The 20,101-nt window shown below is 41.2% G+C and overlaps 1 protein-coding gene across 1 annotated transcript in view; it reads left to right on the forward strand.

The window, feature by feature from the left end:
• Window positions 1-355: 355 nt before the first annotated feature.
• The window catches only part of pappa2 (pappalysin 2), a 58,224-nt gene continuing 38,478 nt past the window's right edge, over window positions 356-20,101 (forward strand). The window contains exons 1-5 of the mRNA XM_077536444.1: window positions 356-1,780; window positions 9,329-9,558; window positions 10,978-11,199; window positions 11,552-12,150; window positions 16,222-16,370. Coding sequence (XP_077392570.1) covers window positions 973-1,780; window positions 9,329-9,558; window positions 10,978-11,199; window positions 11,552-12,150; window positions 16,222-16,370 — 2,008 coding nt within the window. The 5' untranslated portion in view covers window positions 356-972. The remainder of the gene's footprint in view (window positions 1,781-9,328; window positions 9,559-10,977; window positions 11,200-11,551; window positions 12,151-16,221; window positions 16,371-20,101) is intronic.

Below are 20,101 nucleotides of genomic sequence, written 5' to 3' on the forward strand. Positions count from 1 at the left end.
TATTGCCAGTTCCCTCTTCCCTCGAGCATCATGGGGATACACAGGACTGGGGTGGAGAGAGTGGAGGATTTCCCTTGTAAAACAAAATTATGAGGTAAACGCAGAACAGACTCCTTCACCACACTTTCCCTAATAGTGATGTAAGGGCAGATTTGGCCTCTCAGAGAGAGAGCGAGAGAGAGAGAGAGAGAGAGAGAGAGAGAGAGAGAGAGAGAGAGAGAGAGAGAGAGAGAGAGAGAGAGAGAGAGAGAGAGAGAGATAGAGAGATAGAGAGAGAAATCCTAAATTGCCTGGACTGCATGGACTGTGGAGGGAAGCAGCCTTCTGTGAAGTGCTTACAGACGTACACCAGAACGAAGAGGAAAGACATGAAGCAGGATGGAGCTTTATTGGACTAATACTTATGTCCCCTCTCATTGATGATCGTTGAGCTCTGCTGTCACACCTTGCATCATCTTGCATTTGGAAAAACTATTTTATTATTGTAATTCACCTTGCAGCCATATTTTGGACCTTGGACACATCACAATGGTCAGGTAAAAGATGCCATTTTGTGGCTGACTTAAAAAATAATTGGTTGACAATTCATAATGATTTAATTAAGATAGAATTTTTCTCGTGGTCTATACTGACACCCAAAATCAGGAATCTTTCTGAAAACGAGTGAAAAATTAAGAGAAGTGCTACCCCAGGAAAGTAAACATGAATAAAAGGGGGTAAAGTGATTAATTGAAACGGAGGTGATTAGTGGCAGTCATAATAATTTAATTTGGTAAATTTGTAAGTAACAAACTTTTCTAGAAAACCAAATATGGAGGCTGTGGTCAATTCCTAACAACACATTTCCGTGCAAGTGAGATCTTTAAATACCCTTTTTACTTTGTAGAAGTAAAGTGATTATAATTACAACGTCAGATATTTGTGTATCACCTTTATTGTTAGAGGAAATATTCCACTTTATGTTTCAAAATTATGTTATCAATCAATCTCCTCGCTGTTGTCCTCGTCCTTACTACCAACACATGGCTGCTGAAATCCAATCCACTGAGCCGATACAAACGCGCCTTGGCCCGGCGAGCAGACAATGAGCTCTCCCGCCTCTCCCGTGAACCTTGCGCTGTCTCCGGCTCCCGGAGATCCTTGCAGCACCCCCGATCCCTCTCCCCGGCTCAACACCGCCGTTCAGTGGTCAGTTCGTGGACGAACCGGCCAGAGCTCCATACTGCCACAAGCGCTCCTGTTGGTTGCGAAGGAGAGTGCAGGTTTGACACCCAGAAAGCGAAAGGAACTCGGGGTGCCTCACAACTGGGAACGGAGCAAACGTCTAATACTTTGCCTGGATATTTTCACGAGAAAGGAGACACACAGCCTTGGACCTTATCACAAAAACATGACAGGCAAAGTCGACCATCGCGCGGTTCCAGGTTTGAACGCAGCACGCAGGCAAATTCTAGCTCCCCCGGAAGCTCACATTCCAGTGGGCTCCAATTTCCTCAGAAAGTCCAACAAGATGACGGCAGTAGTGCTTTCAGTGGTAGTCCGGATGACGGGAACGAGGATGTTGATCCTTCCACACGCCGGTCTGTCGGCAGCGCGTCTCCGTGGGGGAAACCCGTGCCAAAGGTGCCCCCCTCTTGGATGACGACCCTCTACTTCAGCGGGAGCCAGGAGCAGCTGAGACTGAAGCCGTCTGCAGGGATAGAGCTGCCCAGGGACAAGTTCAGCTTGGAGCTATGGGTGAATCCGGAAGGTGGACAAAGCAATCCTGCAGTCATCGCAGGTTGGTCACAGCTGATGCTTATACTTTCGTCATAATTTGTTGAATCTAATCAAAATGGAGTGTGGCCCCATTAAACTAATGGTTTCTCTAATATGCCGCAACATATTTGTGTGCTGTGTTTTATGCCAAAGTCTGTGTATGCCACAAGTCATTCAGACAGGCAAACAACTAAAAACAGTTGCAGCTAGGCTAACTCTGGCTAGCTTGGCTAACTTCTTCTTTTTTTTTTTTTTTTTGCGTGACGAATGACTTGGACTACACACTAAATATAGTCCAAACGCTAAACATAAGTTCAGTTTGAACTGTGTTTAACACCCCCCCCCCCCCCCCCCCACACACACACGCACATAAGATGAGAAGTTTAATTATGTAACCTGTTTAATATTCACTATTGTTTTTCTAAGCAGATAGGAGAGGAACTATAACTACAAACACACCCCTCGTGAAACAGTTTCAGACATTTTTTTTAAGAGACATCTGACAAATGCTGACTTTGAGTGGAAAAGAGGTGGAAAAATTGCCCAAATCTGGCATGATTATCGGCATGTGTGTACACTGCTTTAGTCTACTTCCAGCACATTTTCAAAACCTACAATAAACAAATATTTTGAGCACAAATCAAAAATAACGTTCCTGTGGTAACCAATGACACGTCGACCACAGACATCCATTGAAAATATGCAAGGAAAACATGGCATGGTGTGGTTTGCTGAAATGCTGTGAGCACATTAAAAAAAATGAAAAATTTCTTGGAGAAGCAACAACCTTTTGCGGTCACAGCAGGTGGTTTTCGGGATAATCGTGTGTGTTCATCTGGGTATAAATATTTGTGTTTTCAAAGTTGGAGCTCTTTTCCACTTTAAGGAGTCCATTAGGCCAGACACTGAATGTGATTTACAGAACTACAAATGACTGGAAACAACACATTGTGCAACATAGTGACCTCATGTTTTCCCAGTCTGTTACAAAACTGCAATCCAATCAGTTGTAGCTCAGCTCTTGAGAAAGTCGTGTCAATTACAATTCATCACTAACAAACTGTAAAAGAGATGCTTTATGATCATTTGACATTTTTATTCACTTGATTTCTATCACCCATATTACATCACTTGTGTTTTAAAACCTTTATTTTATTAGAATATTTTTTTTTAACAATTCAGAGGTGGGGCAGCACGGTGCGTGGCTCGTTAGTACATCTGCCTCCCAATGCAAAGGACATGAGATCGAGTCCGGGCTTCGGCCTTCCTGGCTGGAGTTTGTATGTTCTCCCCGTGCCTGCGTGGGTTTCTCTGGGTTCTCCGGTTTTCTCCCACATTCCAAAGACATGCACGGCAGGTTCATTGAACACTCTAAAATTGTCTCTTGGTGTGATTATGAGTGTGAATGGTTGTTCGTCTCTCAGTACCCTGTGATTGGCTGGTAACCAGTTCAGGGTGTACCCCGTCTACTGCCCGAAACCAGCTAGGACAGGCTCCAGGCTCCCATGTGTGGATTAAGAAGTTCAGAAAATAGATGTATGTATGTATGGATGGATGAATGTATGTATGGATGGAAGTCAGAGGTGGACTTGCTGGTATGTTTCATGTGATTGTCCAGCTGCATGACCAAAGGGTGCTTGAGCTTAATTGATGGCCAAACATATTCTTGCAGTGTTTTCTGCTAGACAGATGTAATAGGTAGAACCAGTTGTCCAGGTCCTGTAATAGCTAACAATAACACCCCTAACAATCACTATAACACCACCATGTTTGCCTTTTGTCATGATGTTGTTTTGATCAAATGCTTTGATATGTTTGCACTAGCTGTAACAGGCAGAATACAACTTTTATCTTGTTAAGGTGTTGGGGATCAATGATGTGGTTTCCACCTAGGAACACTCCAAAATATGCCATTTTTGTGCTGGTGGCTTGCTCGCTGTTGAGTAATGAACAGTGATTTTAATGGATGCCAATGCAGCCTGCTATTTTTGTCTGTCATTCTGGGTTCTTTTCATGACCTACTAGAATCTAGTAGGTCATGAATCTAGTAACTAGATAAATCTCATTAGACTGTTGGAGTAATTTTGGTTAGCTGACCATTCCTGGGAAGGTTCACCATTATTCCCAGTATTCTCCATTTGTAAATAATGGCTCTGAGTGTTTTTCACTGGAGTCCCAAAGCCTTGGAAATTCCTAATTTAGAATCTGCATTTTCTATTTACTTTGGTTTTCTGTTCAAGATTAAAATTTTCCTGATAATCCAAAATATGTAGGAAGTGTGATAAATATGGGGGGTTCTTGTTTGAGGATCAGGGGAGAAACAAAAACCAAATTTTGACAGCGTGGTATGAGTTACAGAATTTCAGGAGCTTTTTATGTAGGTATTCTTTAATTCTGGAAAATTGTCACAGGTGAAAACAACCTGTTTTTCATTATGAATGCCAATGTCAGCTGTACATCACACAAATTAAGGGGAATAAAAGCACTTGGGTGCACTGCTTCAGCGGTCTTGATAGTGAGGGAGACCTCAAACTGTTACGTCTGCTCACATTTACTCTGATCAAAGATCCAACAACATTACCGGTACTCAACGTTTTCTACTTCATTAGCCCTTTTAGTGGCCACAAGGAATCTCCTAATACACACACGCACACCCCCACACACGCACACGCACACCCCCGCACACTCATGCACATGCACACAAAACTAACTCTATTAGATGTTATGTTCTCTACAGGTTCATGTTTGGAAAGTAGAACAACATCGCATGTGCTGTAACATATATTGCTATTTTTTTATTTTGATGTTGTAAGTGAGTGATTTATAGCGAATGTATGAAATATGTTAATGTTAATAGTGTCTTTCAGTTTAGTTTTTGTTTTTTGGTTATCTGTTCCTCTTTCATAAACTTCCTAGGCATAATGCCAGCTGATTTAGGGCTGTGTTTAAAATATCGATATATCGATATCGTATCAATACGCCTTTTCATGTCCCATTATCGATACATAAAACCATGTATCGATATATCGATGTGCCGTGTCATATATAATTTTGTGGCTTTCCACCTCCATTATAAATCTCTCCTCGTTCATGTTCGCTGGTGTTTAAAGGAAGACAAGACTTATGAAAAACTAAACAGCAATTCTATGAAATAGTTAATTTCAACTCTTCCTTGAAAAAAAAAAATTCAATTTATGTTGAGCAATTAAGATTTTGTAGCACTCGTTATGGAATATTTTTGCATTGAGTACAGTTTCGGCCATTTTAGACAGTCACGTGATCATCGTGACGTATCGCGTAAGTAAAATACACATTGAATGACGTCGCTGCCAGTGACAACAAATAACTCACGAGGAATTATTGCGTCCCACGGCGGACATCAAAGGTGGAATTATGCCTTATAGCAAAGAAGCACTTCTTCAAAAGCAGTACCACAACAGGACTCACCAAACATTTGTGTCCAGTCGAAAGTGAAGATGAAACCGGTCGGTAAGGAGGATACATTCAGCTGGCCGTCTCATAGCGAGTCGAAGTTGGGGAGTGTCTCCAAGTTGCGTGTTTTAGAGGCTCAAATTACCAGTCAAGTGACCATGGACATTGTTTACACTGGAAATCTAATTTGTGGGCGGTCCATAACCTGTCCTGGACGGTAAACATCAGGTTGACTTTTACTCTGCTAGGCTAAGCTACATGTTGTGTTCTAAACAAGCTTTAGCCACTGACCTGGCTTTAGCCCAAATTAGGAGAGGCAACCCCTCACCGCCCCACCCCTACACCTTATGACATTATCCCTGACGTGTTGAGGATTTAATTGGTGCAGTAATTGAGATAGAAGACGGTCTTTTTCGTGCCTATTACGTCAGCAAACTCCCACTGAAATGACAGAAGGCGACTTTTGATTACGCACGGGATATGTCATCACGATCACGTGACCAGGATATTGCCGTTCACCACGGTATGTTTTTATTTCGATACTTAATTGGTTTACAAGAAAATTCAGGGAATAAGATGCCAGAGATTTTTGAACTTACAATGCCTAATCTAATACTGGAAAATGAGTTATAAATCTTGTATCGCTTTAAACAGTGATTATGACTTTTTGCTGACATGATTGCGAAATAGGATCTGGCGAGTATTTTATTCTGAAAAATTAACCGGATTTTTTTATTTTGAAACTGCGTCGGTCTTGCTGTCTCGTTCAATGTGTTCTGTGCTAGACGGCCATTTGACGGATGCCGACGGATGCGTCGTCCGGCAAAAATAGAAACTAGGTCTATTCGTCCGGCACGGCGGAGCTGGTCCGCAGTCGCTCCACAGCGCTTACGCTGCTGGTGTAATTTGAACAAGCTGACCCAGGGATTACACCGCATGCGTGTGCGTTGCGTCTCCTCTGCGTTCCGGCGGCGCAGCCGATTTGTTTCCATTCCATCAGCTTGTTCAAATTCCACCGGCTGCGTATATGCGCTGCGGCTCAGCTGCGTCGTGTCGGAGCCTGCCGCACGGATAGACCTAGATTGTATTTTTCGCGGTGAAACGCTCATGAAGGAAGCATTCCAGATCGCCTTTTCGGTTTTGGTGTGAACGCAGCATCGCTTGCGAGGAACAGGAAGTATGGAGCGGTAAACACCCTCACAATGACGTTAAACACTACATGCACTGGGCGCCGCCTCCGTTCCACGTCGTTGCCACAGCAACCTGTCAGATGGGTCAATAATGTGGCTCAGTCTGAACAGGGCCAGATCGGATTTGGACACTTGCCAAAAACAGTCTGGACAGTCAGTTCGAAAAATCAGATTTGAGGAGGTATCCGATTGGAGTCACATATGCCTGTAGTCTCACGCAGCCTTCGGTTTGTTTGTGTCTCCCGGTGATGGCATTTTGTGGTTTTGTCACAGCTGCATGTCCCGCCCTCAACAAGACCTGATTGATCCGACCTAAAAAAGGTCGGTTGCGAATGTATCAGCGAGAGCAGTACAAGATGGATTCTCGTAGTATTTGTGAACAAATACCATGAGAATTCAGCTTGCTGGGAAAGTTAGTGCCAGGTATCCAACACTCGGTTCTGCTTAAGTTTGTTGCATTTTCGAGTCAGAGTGTTGAGACAATTGGAAGAATGCTATGGTGATTGCTACTCAAGACCTTTTGGTGGAGGCGGTGTGATGATGTCAGCAACAGAAATTGTGTATGGCCTTTCGACCACTAAGTTTGGACTTAATTAAAACGATCAATGGTTTAATTAGCTCACCTTCTTAAGTATGTTATGTTTTCTTTTTTCCCCAGTTACCCTATTTACACACACCCACAGACAGATAGAGTTGAGAGAGAAGGGGTTCCCTGACCTTTTATTGTCCCACAGTTTGACATCTGTGCAACAGATGTAGTTGTGTGTGACTGGCTGTCTGTTGCACGAGCAGATGGAAACATCCAGGCCTTACTTTGGCAGTCTGAAATCTCTCTGTTCTCCTTACCTCTCTGTTGTGTCCATGTGGCTCTTTCTATTCTCCCCTTTCTGTAAAGGTACTCTGTGTGGCTGAATGACTGGAAATATTTGGAAAATGTTTAATTTCATTGCATTTCTTTAAGACCTTCGGCGCACAGAGTAACACGGCCGAGCATGACTGAACTGTCATGCAGTGTGGAATTCCGCAACCAGTTTTCGTGTGTAGCAGACAGTCAATCACTTGTTTTGCTTTCATTAAAAAATGGAATTGCAGGTAGACAACATCACAATGACAAACATGGTCTATCAAAAATGCCATGTTGGGTTTGAAGCAAGATCCAACCGACCACTGCCATGTCCTGACTGATATAATGTCTATACAATATATATAGTAGGGATGTCACGATACCAGAAATTTAGTAGTCGATGCCGATACCATTGAAATTCCACGATTCTCGATGCCATTTCGATACCACGGTAAAAATAGAAAATAAATAATAAATCCCACGTACGTAGGAAATTTTCTGCCATGGAGAAAAACCACCACACTGGTGAGGAGGACATATTGATTGCTACGTGCTAGTCTAGTGTAGACAGTAGTGTGGGGCGGGCTTCGCTAAATTGGATGTTTTTGTTTTTTTGTTTTTTTGTGTCACGTTGCGTGACGTCATTAGACGTTCTGTGGGTTGCCAGATAAGCGCTCATCCCCCGAAAACAGCACAAAAGATGCGGCCAGATCTGCCGCCTCGGTACCAACGATACTTCGGGTATTGTAGAAAAGGCAGTACCGTCACATTTTCAGAATTTTGGCATCGACTTGGCACCGAAGTATCGGTTCTCGTGACAACCCTAATATACAGTATCATGTTTTACAATAATATTTAACTATAATGGGGTATATGCCATGGAAGAGGCGGGACTGATTTTGCACAAGAGTTTGTTTCCGGTTCCTGTTGTGACGTAATTGGCCGCGTCCCAACACTAATGACACGACCTTAGACACCTGAACGCGCAATGGGGTATATGCCAATGGACTTCCGGTGGAAAAAGTCAATCAGAGATAAAAAAAGGTAAAAATGAAAAAAGTGAATAAATATAAGCATATGCGTAAAACAACCACTTATACTCAGTGTTGTTGTGTCCCGTTGTGTGACGCTACCGCTAGATATAATGGCATACTTAGTTTTTTTGGATTTCCCTCCGACGCGGAGACACATCGGTGGCTTGTCGCCATCCGCTGGGAGCAGTTTGCCATTACACGCCACACTTGCGTGTGTTGTCGGCATTTTTTGAAAGAGGATATGCTGGAGGCCACGTCAGAGAAAGGATGGTGTTCGTTGACAAGAGGGGCCATCCCTGTGTTGTTTGAATGGAACACACATATAGCTTAAATCCTTTGTCTTTTTTTGAAGCTGATGTGGATGAATGTGCTTTTATTATACGACTTACGTCCGACAAAGCAAGGCGAGGTAAATCGAGCAAAGAACGAGTGAAAATTAAAGCCATTTTGATTGGATAGTGGTAACCAGAAACTGCAGTGTACACGTGTACACTTTTTCACTTTTTCCCGGCCACTACGATCGGCCGGGAAAATATTTTGTCCCATCCCAAAAGCGCACAACCGCACAAACACCCATTACGCCCAGTTCTACAGACGCAAAGTCTACGAAAATACCAAAACAAAGAAAAGTCCACCCATGCACACAAGTTGGACTGCGCTGTGCATCAGACTTGCGCCGGAACCAAAATAGAGCCTATGCAGTCAATGAAGGAGGTGATTATTGCCAACAGCCTCACATATTCCCACCCACACTCTCTCCTTTATTTTTCACCCATTTCTCCTCTTTTTGTTGTTAGAGTTCGTGTACTTTGGCCAGGGCACTGTTTGTGGTTAAAAAAAATGCGGTGCCTTGAATAATTGTTTACTGATGATAGCACCAGGGGTCACAGTTGTTCTGTTGCAGTAAGTTAGTTGTGTTTGTCCAGGAAATGACATTTGGAATCCCCAACACACGCACATACACCCCCACACGCGCGCATACAGCCCCCCCCCCCCCCCCCCCCCCACACACACACACATGGATCATGCAATTTATGTTTCTACTATACATTTTTGCCTCTGTGTTGTAGGTGTATACGACAACTGTTCGTCATTGAGTGAGAAGGGTTGGTCAGTCGGCATTCGCACTGTGGACTCTGCAGGCACCAAAGAGGCACGGTTCTACTTCACGCTTCGCACAGACCGAGCCTTGAAAGCAACCACTGTTGTTAACCACCAGCAGTACAGAGCCAATGCCTGGACTCATCTGATTGTGACTTACAATAGCCACAACATGACCCTGTATGTTGATGGAGCCAAGGTGTGTGGTTTTAGCTTGTTTTACATGCGTTTTATTGCGTCGTCTTCATTTATACCATTAACATCACTTTTCAGTGAGAAGAAAAAAAGGAATAACCTGTTACAAGTGTCAAACTGTTACCATCATTTTATTACTGTCCTTCAAGTAGCAACGTGACAAGATTTTCCAAAACAGACAGTCCTTAAAAAACCAAAGTCTGGCTGGAATGGCCGCTGTAACTCGAGTACAATGCACCAAAAAGTTAGAAAATTGGATGATGAGTTCCAGAAAAATTTAGTTTTTTTTTTTTGTGTGTGTCAGGAAAAAAAGGGGACTATTTTTGTGTAATGTCAGCTATAAAGAATTTGATTCAAAATGGAAAACAATAGTAAAACAATACAGTTTCATTATTTCTCAGCATTTGTCCTCAACCTTTTCATTTCATCTCGGGCAGGGCTGTACTGGCACAAAAAAAATAATAATAATAATAATAATCGTCCCTGGCATTGTGACTGAGGCCCCCCGGCCCAGCCCAGCCTGATTCCTGCCTAACATATACAGTAGTTTTGCCACTGATATTTATTGATGATGTTTCAGTTTGCTATTTTTATTCAAACTGGATTAACGGACTGGTCCCTTTAAATTGTGGGCCAGTCTCTTGGGGTAAAATGTAGGAAAATAATAATTTAAATAATAAATAATAAATAAATAAATAAATAATCCAGCCCTGCACCACCTCTTTCTCTGGAACCTCCATGGGATAGTGACAAAAGTAGCCTTATGAGTTAACATTCTTTCCAAATTAATTCAATGCAATCAATTATCTTTCACATTTGCACTGCCAAAGTTCAATGACAATTTGCCGTCTTAAAATCCCAGTATAGGTTATGGCTAACACTTCTGTAAACTACAAGTAAAACATTTGCACTGCTGAACCTAACTGAACGAATAGTGTGGTGGTTACTAGTGCGCTCACCGTGTTTGCAGCTGGTATCTGGTTCGAGACACGCTCACGCTTTTTTTTTTCTCCTTCTTTCCTCTTTCTTCTTACCTCTCCTCCCCATCCTCCTCCACAATTTCTTGGGGCAAGGAGACGTTTTGTTTCAAATGTTTATTGAAGAATTGGTTTACGTCAAGTTGCATAGCCATTCAGAGTGATCAAAAGCAGAGATCCAGCAACAGGCTGCAGCCATCTAGCCGGGAGTCCGGCAATCACACGGAGAGAGGCGGGGTTTTACTGAGCCCGGCGTTTTACTTCCGCATTAGAAAAATAACCAGCAAAACACCTAATATTTCATAAAAAAAATTACATTGACATGGTGTCAAAGGTAAGATTTAATCATTATATCTATAGTTAACTGTGGAAGGGCTTAAAATACCGTGATGTAATCCTTTTGAAATGTTTCTGTCTTGTCTTCTTGGCTATAATTTACCTGTCAGGTGGGAGAAAGCAATCTCCAGTTGGGAAATCTCTATAGCCCCTTCATGAAGACCTGTAGAACCTTCATCCTGGGCAGTGACCAATCAGAGCAGGGACAGGGCTTTCGAGGCCAAGTTGGAGGCGTGGTCTTGTGGGACTACGCCCTCTCTCATGAGGACCTGCAGACGCGACCACTCCTAAAGACGGAGCCTCTTCTGGCAATGTGGGCTGACTTTACAAATGTAGCTATCTTGAATTTTGTTTCTTTAACAAACTCATCTCTTGGGCCATGTCATCACATACATGGAAAGCTTCAACATACATCAGGGTGTACAAAGATGTCCACATGAAAACCTATCTAGCTATTAAGAACACTTCGACCTACCAAAAGTTAAAAACTGCAGCATCCAATATGCTTTCTGAGAACGGCATTTCTTGATTTACATTGTTTAAAACCAGTGTTTGTCTAGTGTATGTGTTTCTGAAAACATCTGTGTACATGTTGACATTGCCTGTGACTCATTTGATATTCATAATAGTATGCTACAGCTGATTATAGAATCAATTAAAATGTTGTTTACTTCCCGTTTCAAGGCGGAGCAGACGTGGACTCCTTACAAAATTGGATTTCATCCAGCTATCATCTCCACTCCTGTCCCTGATTTAGAGCTTGTCTCTTCTTTCTTGCCACCACCCTGTGGTCTTACACCTTGTGACAACACTGACATAATTTCTGGCTACAACAATTACTGGCCGCTCCGTACTCCCAAAAAAGTCCGCTACAGGATTATTAACCTTTCCAATGACGATGGCGGCAACCCCATTGTGACACCAGCCCAGACTCACCTCCAGCACCAGGCTCTGATTGATGCCTTTCGCCCTTACAATATCACCCTGGAGTTGACTGTATACGCAGTTCAAAACACGAGCCTGCGGCAGCGTTTTATTCTAAGCAACTGTCGAATCGGGAAAATTGGGAACCGCCATTGTGATCCAGAGTGTGACCACCCAAAGACAGGCCATGACGGAGGGGACTGCCTCAGACTAGGGCCCTGCTACAACTGGAAGAGACAGGATGGAGTTTGTAACATGGAATGTAATAGTATACACTACGACTATGATGATGGAGACTGCTGCGACCCAGAAGTGACAGATGTTCTCAAGACGTGTTTCGATCCAGAGTCACCTGACAGGTGAGTTAATGTCATACATTTGGGATAATGTTTGTCATGAAAAGATAGGGAATCTTGGATCAACAAGTTTAATCTGTCACAGAAAATCTTCAGTCAAGAAATTCAGCTTCAAACCATCAGATTCTCAGTGTGTTTGACTATTATGAGTTGTAACGCAAAAGACAAAATTACATCCAACTTTTTGTGTTTTTCTTGGGTTGTGACTGCTTTTTATTTATTTATTTATTTATTTATTTATTTATTTTTATTAAGAAACCAAGCTTTATGTTTATCCCATTCCATTCCTTTCATCACATGAATGGATGTGAAGGTCCTTGTTCACCAGCTTTGCATTGTAACGGAGGAGAAATATTTGGTTACTGTACTTTAGTAGAATATTAATATTTCTATATTTTACTTTATTCTTTATAATTCTGACACCTTTTCACGTTTACCCCAATACATTTCCCTGAACCAACATTTTTTACCCAATACTACAAAATAAAATTGCTGACATATTGCCTGAATCGTAGAGCACAAAGTGGAACAATAGCCATGTTTATAGAGATTGTGAAAAAGGAAGCTGGGTGTATTTGGATGTGGCATATGTTGTTTGACAATGTTTACTGCTTTAATGCTGTCAATCAAGACAGAGGCCAGTCAGAATACCTCTTTGGCACGTACCCCGTCCCCAATTCCGCTCCGCTTTGCTTACTTAAACACAAGTTGAGAGCGAGAAGTTATGGGGGTTTAATCCAAAGGGTTTTGCGTGAATTCAAGTCAAGAAATATTTTAATACGTTTGTTATTCTTTAAACGCATTAATATTGATGTATTCAAATGAAATGCCTTTATTTTGAATGATTTTAGCCATAATCATAGCCATGGATTCAATTGTACAGTATAAAAATGCTTAATATGTAATAATCACAAATCTATGGGCCATTACTGCTTCAGGGCCACCACCCAAAGAAAATTAAATGTCAGACCCTGCAAAACTCTAATCTGGAACAATAGTCAAGAGGATGATCAGTGGCTAGTTTCTCCCCAATATATAAACATTGTGTGCCAGAGGGTCTCTCACATACTGTTTTAGAGGGGGCACTGAACAAACACTGCCTGCACAATTCAACTGCAAATTCTCTTGTTGAGTGCAAAATTTGCTGATATTTGCATTTCTGACCTATACATTAACTTGCCATTCTTAATATTTAACCTCTAATGGTTCCAGTAAAATGTGAATAAAAACACATTATTTATCAGTAATACAATGACAATGGTGAAAAATTAATGTGAATATTTAATTTGCAAGTCAATTTACCGTCAATTTCTTAAATTTTCTTAGCCTGGCAAGCTACACCCACTTTCTTGAACGAAATAAGGTTGGTCTGGTCACTCAGCCGTTGAAAGCGTTTTCAGCCCAGCTCAAAACGAATTGTGTAATCAAATTAATTTGCTGTGATGTAGTTTCGTGAGCAACATCACTCTTCAGCGCCGGAAGTCTATCATCACCCAGCTGTTATGCTGAATTTACTCCTACTGTTACTGTTTACTCACAGATTTACATAGTGAATATTATATATTTCATATGTATGTCCATGTGTTTACTACTCTTCTACACATATGTTGCCCTTTTATGACGTCACCGCCGCTCTTCGCTGATTGTTTTCTAAGGTTTAAAATAACAAGAAATCCAATTTTTGCAAGAAATATCTAAAATTCTTGTGTTCAGAAATTTCTACGTATGTGTCCTCAGTGGGGATGTTGTCATATGCCGCGTTATGAAGGCGGTTTTGAATGAGGCTCAAAACACTGCTATTTGTATTACTATTAGTAAAATACTGCCACACAATAGACCCACTATGAAGTTGCCACTTGAGAGCAAAAGTGCATGTAGTATTGTAATAGACCGTAAAGGGTTGATAAGGTTTCACATTCATACAAGGGAATATGGCGTTGAGAGCGATGCAAAGACAGTGTCCAAGGAGTAGTAAGTTCATAGACAGGCCAGCACAAGATGTATACTGCAGCAAATGTTATGACGTTCCAATAAACATCAAAGTCAAGTTTGGCCTTTGATATTTCAAGTAGACGTATTTGGTAGTTTTTCCCACTACGCATATTCTTGTGATGTTATGACACCTATGTCATTACCACAGCGACCTTTGCCAATAAATTATAGGCTGGTTACAACAAATCTGATCTGCTCACTTGCATGTGTGGACAGTTACTGTAGTTGACCAAATAGTATTTGTTGCCTGCAGTGTAAAGAGGGCCCAAGATGGTTGGCGCTCATTTTGGATGGAGTTGCCCCTGTGCGCTAAAAGCAGCAAAATGTGATTTATCTTTCCATTTCCTTTGCTTACCGTTGATGGAACAAGGCAGTAAAACATCTGCTTTTAAGATGTTTGATGTCACAACACCCCTTGAAATGTCTTCTGGAACCCATGCTTCTATGGGTCACAAAAAACTCCCACATTGATATATACATACTGTAACGACACCCCAAACACAAGCTGTAATTGTAGGCATTTTCATGTGCTGGCTGAAGTTACTTGTTGAAATTTTGAAGGGACTCAAATATCATGACGTTTAAGACTGTAAATTCTCAAGTAGTGAGGAACATGATGGTACACTTGGTAGTGTTTAAGTGGCCCCAACGAGAACAGCTGGAGACGTGGTATAGACCAGACAAATTTGTATGATTAGTTTTTATGACCAGACATTTCCCCCTGGGCCGGTTGATTTAGGATTGGTAAATCCTAAATCATAGGATAGAGGCAAAATAATATTAAAATAATATAGCTACTATTGTTGCAGATCTACTGTTGCGTACTAGGTTCTAATCATTTCAATCTTTAAAAGTTCCATAATTTACATTGATGGCTGTAAAGACTATTGACAAATGAAAAACATTCGCAGTGCATTACCTCTACTGGATTACAGTCAAATGTAACTGAAAATTTGAAATATAGAACAGTTATTGAGGTGGCTCGGGCATCTGGTTCGGATGCCTCCTGGACGCCTCCCGGGGGGGCCTGGGAACGCCTTGGGATCCCGCCGGAGGAGCTGGTTGAAGTGGCCGGGGAGAGGGAAGTCTGGGCTTCCCTGCTAAAACTGCTGCCCCCGCGACCTGACCCCGGATAAGCGGTAGATGATGGATGGATGGAGAACAGTTATTATCCAGTCAGTATTTCTGGTTAGGAAATCCTTCCCTTTCACCAAAAACATGAAAAGTTCAATATACTGGGGACCCATAAAAGTCAATCATTAAAATGGGGCCAAATTGACTGTTAGTACTGAATGTCTTTGGAATGAGTATGCTCTTCACTTGACTGATTGAGGTGCAGGCAAAGTTGTTTCAGAGCCGACTCAGGTGGGAGTTTGAATGTATGTCACTTTCTAAAAACTGGCCGCCAGTCCAGACCAGATTTTGCCCACAGTCAGCTGGGATAGCGCATCCTGAACAAACAGGATAAGTCGTAAAGAAAATTGGTTGATGACTAAGTCCAATTTTTGCAATTAATATGAACATAAGTGTTAAATATAAATTGTACCTGAATCAAAGTTTGAAAATGGCCTATTGTACGAAAAAGTTCAATACAGCTGAACTGTACTGAGGCATTCATTCTTTCTCATATCACTAGTGGGAGCCCACTTACTTAGACTTAGACTTAGACTTAGATTTAGACTTGACTTACCGCTAGTAATAATACTATCAAACGTTGAGAATCACTTCTCAAAGGGTAGCCATGACTACGATGTAGCCTGTGACAAAAATAACTTTGACCCCCTTGCCATGTATGATATTTAAAAAAAATAAAATACTGGGCCCCCTCAACCATGTCTTTATGTGTGAATCATTCTATATTCTCTAATGTAACAGCTCTGTGACTAATTGTGATCATTCAACGGTACCCAACCTATCTCTGGAAAAGGTTCCAGCCCCTCCATGATCTAGCAAGATAGGTGCTATAAGGGGATGAACGTTCAGGGAGCCACTTTGATCTTAGAATCGCCAGTTGAATTCTCATTTGTTTGAATGATTGTCATCAATAAGTAGGCTTTTCTTTCACCTTTTCCACCTCAACAGGGCCTATATGAGTGTGAAAGAGCTTAAAGAGGAGCTTCACCTGAGTGGCACCGATACCCTTAATGTTTTCTTTGCCAGCAACTCTGTACGAGAAGAGCTGGCAGGTGCTGCAACTTGGCCATGGGCAAAGGAAGCACTTACACATCAAGGTAATAAAATGATATTACTTACACCAAATAACATATGTTTTGTCACCAGTGAGTGTGAGACTGTGTAAGAGGGTGAGGAGAGTGAGCGAGAGCAAGAGTGAGAGTGAGTGAGAGAGAGCAAGAGTGAGAGTGAGTGAGAGAGAGTGCGAGAGTGAAAGAGAGAGAGAGTGAAAGAGAATGAGTGAGAGAGAGTTTGTGTGAGAAAGAGAGAGAGAGAGAGAGAGGGTGAGGAAAGTGAGTGTGTGTGAGAGAGAGAGAGAGAGAGAGAGAGAGAGAGAGAGAGAGAGAGAGAGAGAGAGAGAGAGAGAGAGAGAGAGAGAGAGAGAGAGAGAGGGTATGTTTTCTGTCTTTTTTTTTTTTTTAAATGTTGCAAATGTAGAGATGGTACCAAAACCATTTCCTCCCTGGTGGCTGTAATGACCTCACTTCTTTGGTTGATTTTAAGCCATTCGATTTACAGAAAAGAGTTTGGAAAGATAGAGTTTTTGATCAGGTTTAAATGCCGATTCTGAAACGTGCATAGTTCTTGCGCTCTCATTTAGCCTTTTAGTTTCTGCATTTGGCATCTTCTATTATGGTGTATGCTTTGTTATTGTCCAAACGAGATGGAGAGTACAAGATGGTAAAGATTTCCTGGCATATTGCCACTTTCCTCTCCCAATCATTAGACCACTTTCCACTGGAAAAGGCAAACCAACGCAACAAGAAAACACAGAAACACCAGTGTGGGCTTGGCACAAGTTGCCACCCATTCTCACTCTACAGCTGTTCTTAATTTATTGTTTTTTACCTTTCCTCTTTTTTTATGCCACCACATTGCACCAACATAACAACAATCTTGTAGACTTTGTGCCAAGGAACATTGAAGTATTGCTTTTACCTTTGGAAAATTAATAAACACATGCAAAACCATTGTAACATTCATCATCTTACAGAATTTCTTTGACATGGATTGACAATGAATGACAAAAAATAGATGAATGAGAGCAATCTGTGAGTAGTTGTAATTCTGACAAGTGTGTAGAAACAGAATGAGCTGCGTTCGCTAAGAGATCAATATTGCTCCGCAATATGGGGAGAGAGTTGTCTCAAAATTATTCACACAAATAAATTTGTAATTTTCACCTGTTTTTCAGATCCACAATCATTTTTGCGATTTTCATGTGTTTTCCCACAATATATCCGCAATTTGCACGTCTTTTTTCAATTTTGTGTATGCATTTTCCATGACTTATGCTTGTGAGTTGTCGAATGCGCGTTTGTGGATCGTTGTTGCACGCGCATTTATTTTGAGACAAACATCACACTGTTTCGAGATATTCACAAACACAAGTCCTCACATGTTTAAGGCCCGTTCCTCCTCCGTCCATGCGGAGGCAGTGTTGCTGTCTCCATTGAACGGGAACGAGCCATTTCTTGTTTAAAAATTGAAAAAAAAACAACCAAAAAACAATGGAAAACGAGCTGTAGTCTAATCCTCTATCATGTGTTTATTTCACACATGTTGGGAAACAAAATGCGACCTTAATCTCTTTCCCTTAAGCTTGTTTCTCACTCACTTGAAGGCCACTCTTCTTCTACTATTAAATTTTCTTCTTCTAATATGCTGAAGCAGCAGCAGCCAATGAGGTAATAGGTATAATTCTTTAATAAAAAATATAAGTTTCCTCCTGTAAACATCATTAAGCATATACCGTAGTTTATACAGGGTCAGGCAAAATGATCTGACACATTTGTAGGTTTAATAAAAGACAAATAAAGTAAAGAAACAAAAAAGTGTTTTTATTTTCGAAAACTACGTATAATGCCATTTTTTTTCATATAATGCCTTTTTGTTTTGTTTCTGTATAGTGCCATTATTTTTAGTTTCTTTTTCAGATGATGCCATGAATTGGACTGGTGAACATCACGCTTTCATTGTGGAAACGTTTATCAAAACAAACAAATCTGTAACTGAAACACAATGAGCGTTCCGTTTTCACTTCAAACTTGGTAGACATGATCCCGTACCAGCTCATAACACGATCAGACCAGTAGCAGAATTTTGAAATCTATTCTACAGCTGACTGGGAGCCAGTGTACATCTTTAAGTATTGGAGTGATATGTCCTGATCTCTTTGTTTTGGACAGAACTCGAGCTGCAGCATTCTGAATGAGCTGCAATTGTCTGATGTTCTTTTGAGAGAGCCCAGTCAGAAGACCGTTACAGTAATCAAGTCTCATGGAGATAAAAGCATGGATAAGCTTCTAAGTAAATATGGCGGCGGCGCGGCTTCAAAAGTCTTGGCCTCCTTTCAGCTATCCAGTTATATACAGATCAGTGCTTTGGAGTGAAGGCGAAACATGCTCAAGGGAAACAAATTAAGGTCACATTTTGTTTCTCGATTTGTGTGAAATAACCATATAATAGAGGGTCAGATAATGGCTCGTTTTCCGTTTTTGAATTTCCAATTTTAAACGAGAAACAGCTCGTTCCCGTTCAATGGAGACAGCAACACTGCCTCCGCATGGACAGAGGCCGAACAGGCCTTAGACATGTATGGGGACTTGTGTTTGTGAATATCTCGAAACAGTGTGATGTTTGTCTCAAAAATAAATGTGCATGCTCGACGATCCACAAACGCACATTCGACAACTCGCAAGCATAAGTCATGGAAAATGTACACAAAATTGAAAAAAAGACATGAAAAGTGCGGATTTATTGTGGAAAAACATGAAAATCGCAAAAATGTTTATGGGTCTAAAAAACACTTGAAAATTACAACTCTGTTTGTGGATCTGAAAAAACTTGAAAATCGCAAAAATGTTTGTGGATCTGAAAAGCATGTGAAAATCACAGATGTATTTGTGGATCTCAAAAACAATTGCAAATTTATTTGTGTGAATAATTTTGAGACAAATCTCTTCCCATATCAAATGGCGTGTGGCTATTAGCGCTGCGTTAATGATTTAGACGCTGTTCATCAATGAGTCTCATTTGCATAGAGGTGGTCAATTTCTCCGCCAAATGTATGCAAATGACCTCAATTGCGTACACGCAAAAACTCCTGATGCACCGGGAAGCAATCTGGTTGACAATGCAGTTAGTACTGAATTTCCCCATCTGCACGTGCTTAGTGGAGTACACGTTACCTAATTGCTCCATTTATAGACGACTGGTTAGCGCCGCGCAAAATCTATGCAAACTTTTAGTGGATCTGGCCCAGAGAGCGCAATTACTGTATTTAACATTTATTTCTCTATTGTCAGTCATGATCTAAATTAAGCGATGACTCCAATGCAACACATCAGGGTGACCAAATTTTGAAGAACTCATCTATTTCCATTTCCTTGAAACTGCACAATTTGACCTAATGGACTAATGTATGCATACGCACGATGTGCAAAATATCTTGCCTTGGCATTTTACACTAAGTACAAAAGGCTGAGATGACAGTAGCCTATGTACGTTACAAAGTCATCAGGCATGACTCAATCCTTTTTAATGTGTTTCTTTGATGATGATTGATGATTATCTGCATCACTACGCAACTGACTTTATTGAAATTACCATGCTACTGGTCACATTATGCCTTTGCTTGATGACTTTCTGCATCATTTGCACAGATGTCATTGGTCCGTATTACAGCACTAATGGTACCCACTCTCATTATGTAAAGACTCTGTACTTATGCATCACATCTTTGTTTGTCATAGTTGTCATAGTTACTGCAATAGTAGTGTAGCCACAG

The sequence above is a fragment of the Festucalex cinctus genome, chromosome 1 (assembly GCF_051991245.1).
Source record: "Festucalex cinctus isolate MCC-2025b chromosome 1, RoL_Fcin_1.0, whole genome shotgun sequence".
In the NCBI taxonomy this organism is placed as follows: Eukaryota; Metazoa; Chordata; class Actinopteri; order Syngnathiformes; family Syngnathidae; genus Festucalex; species Festucalex cinctus.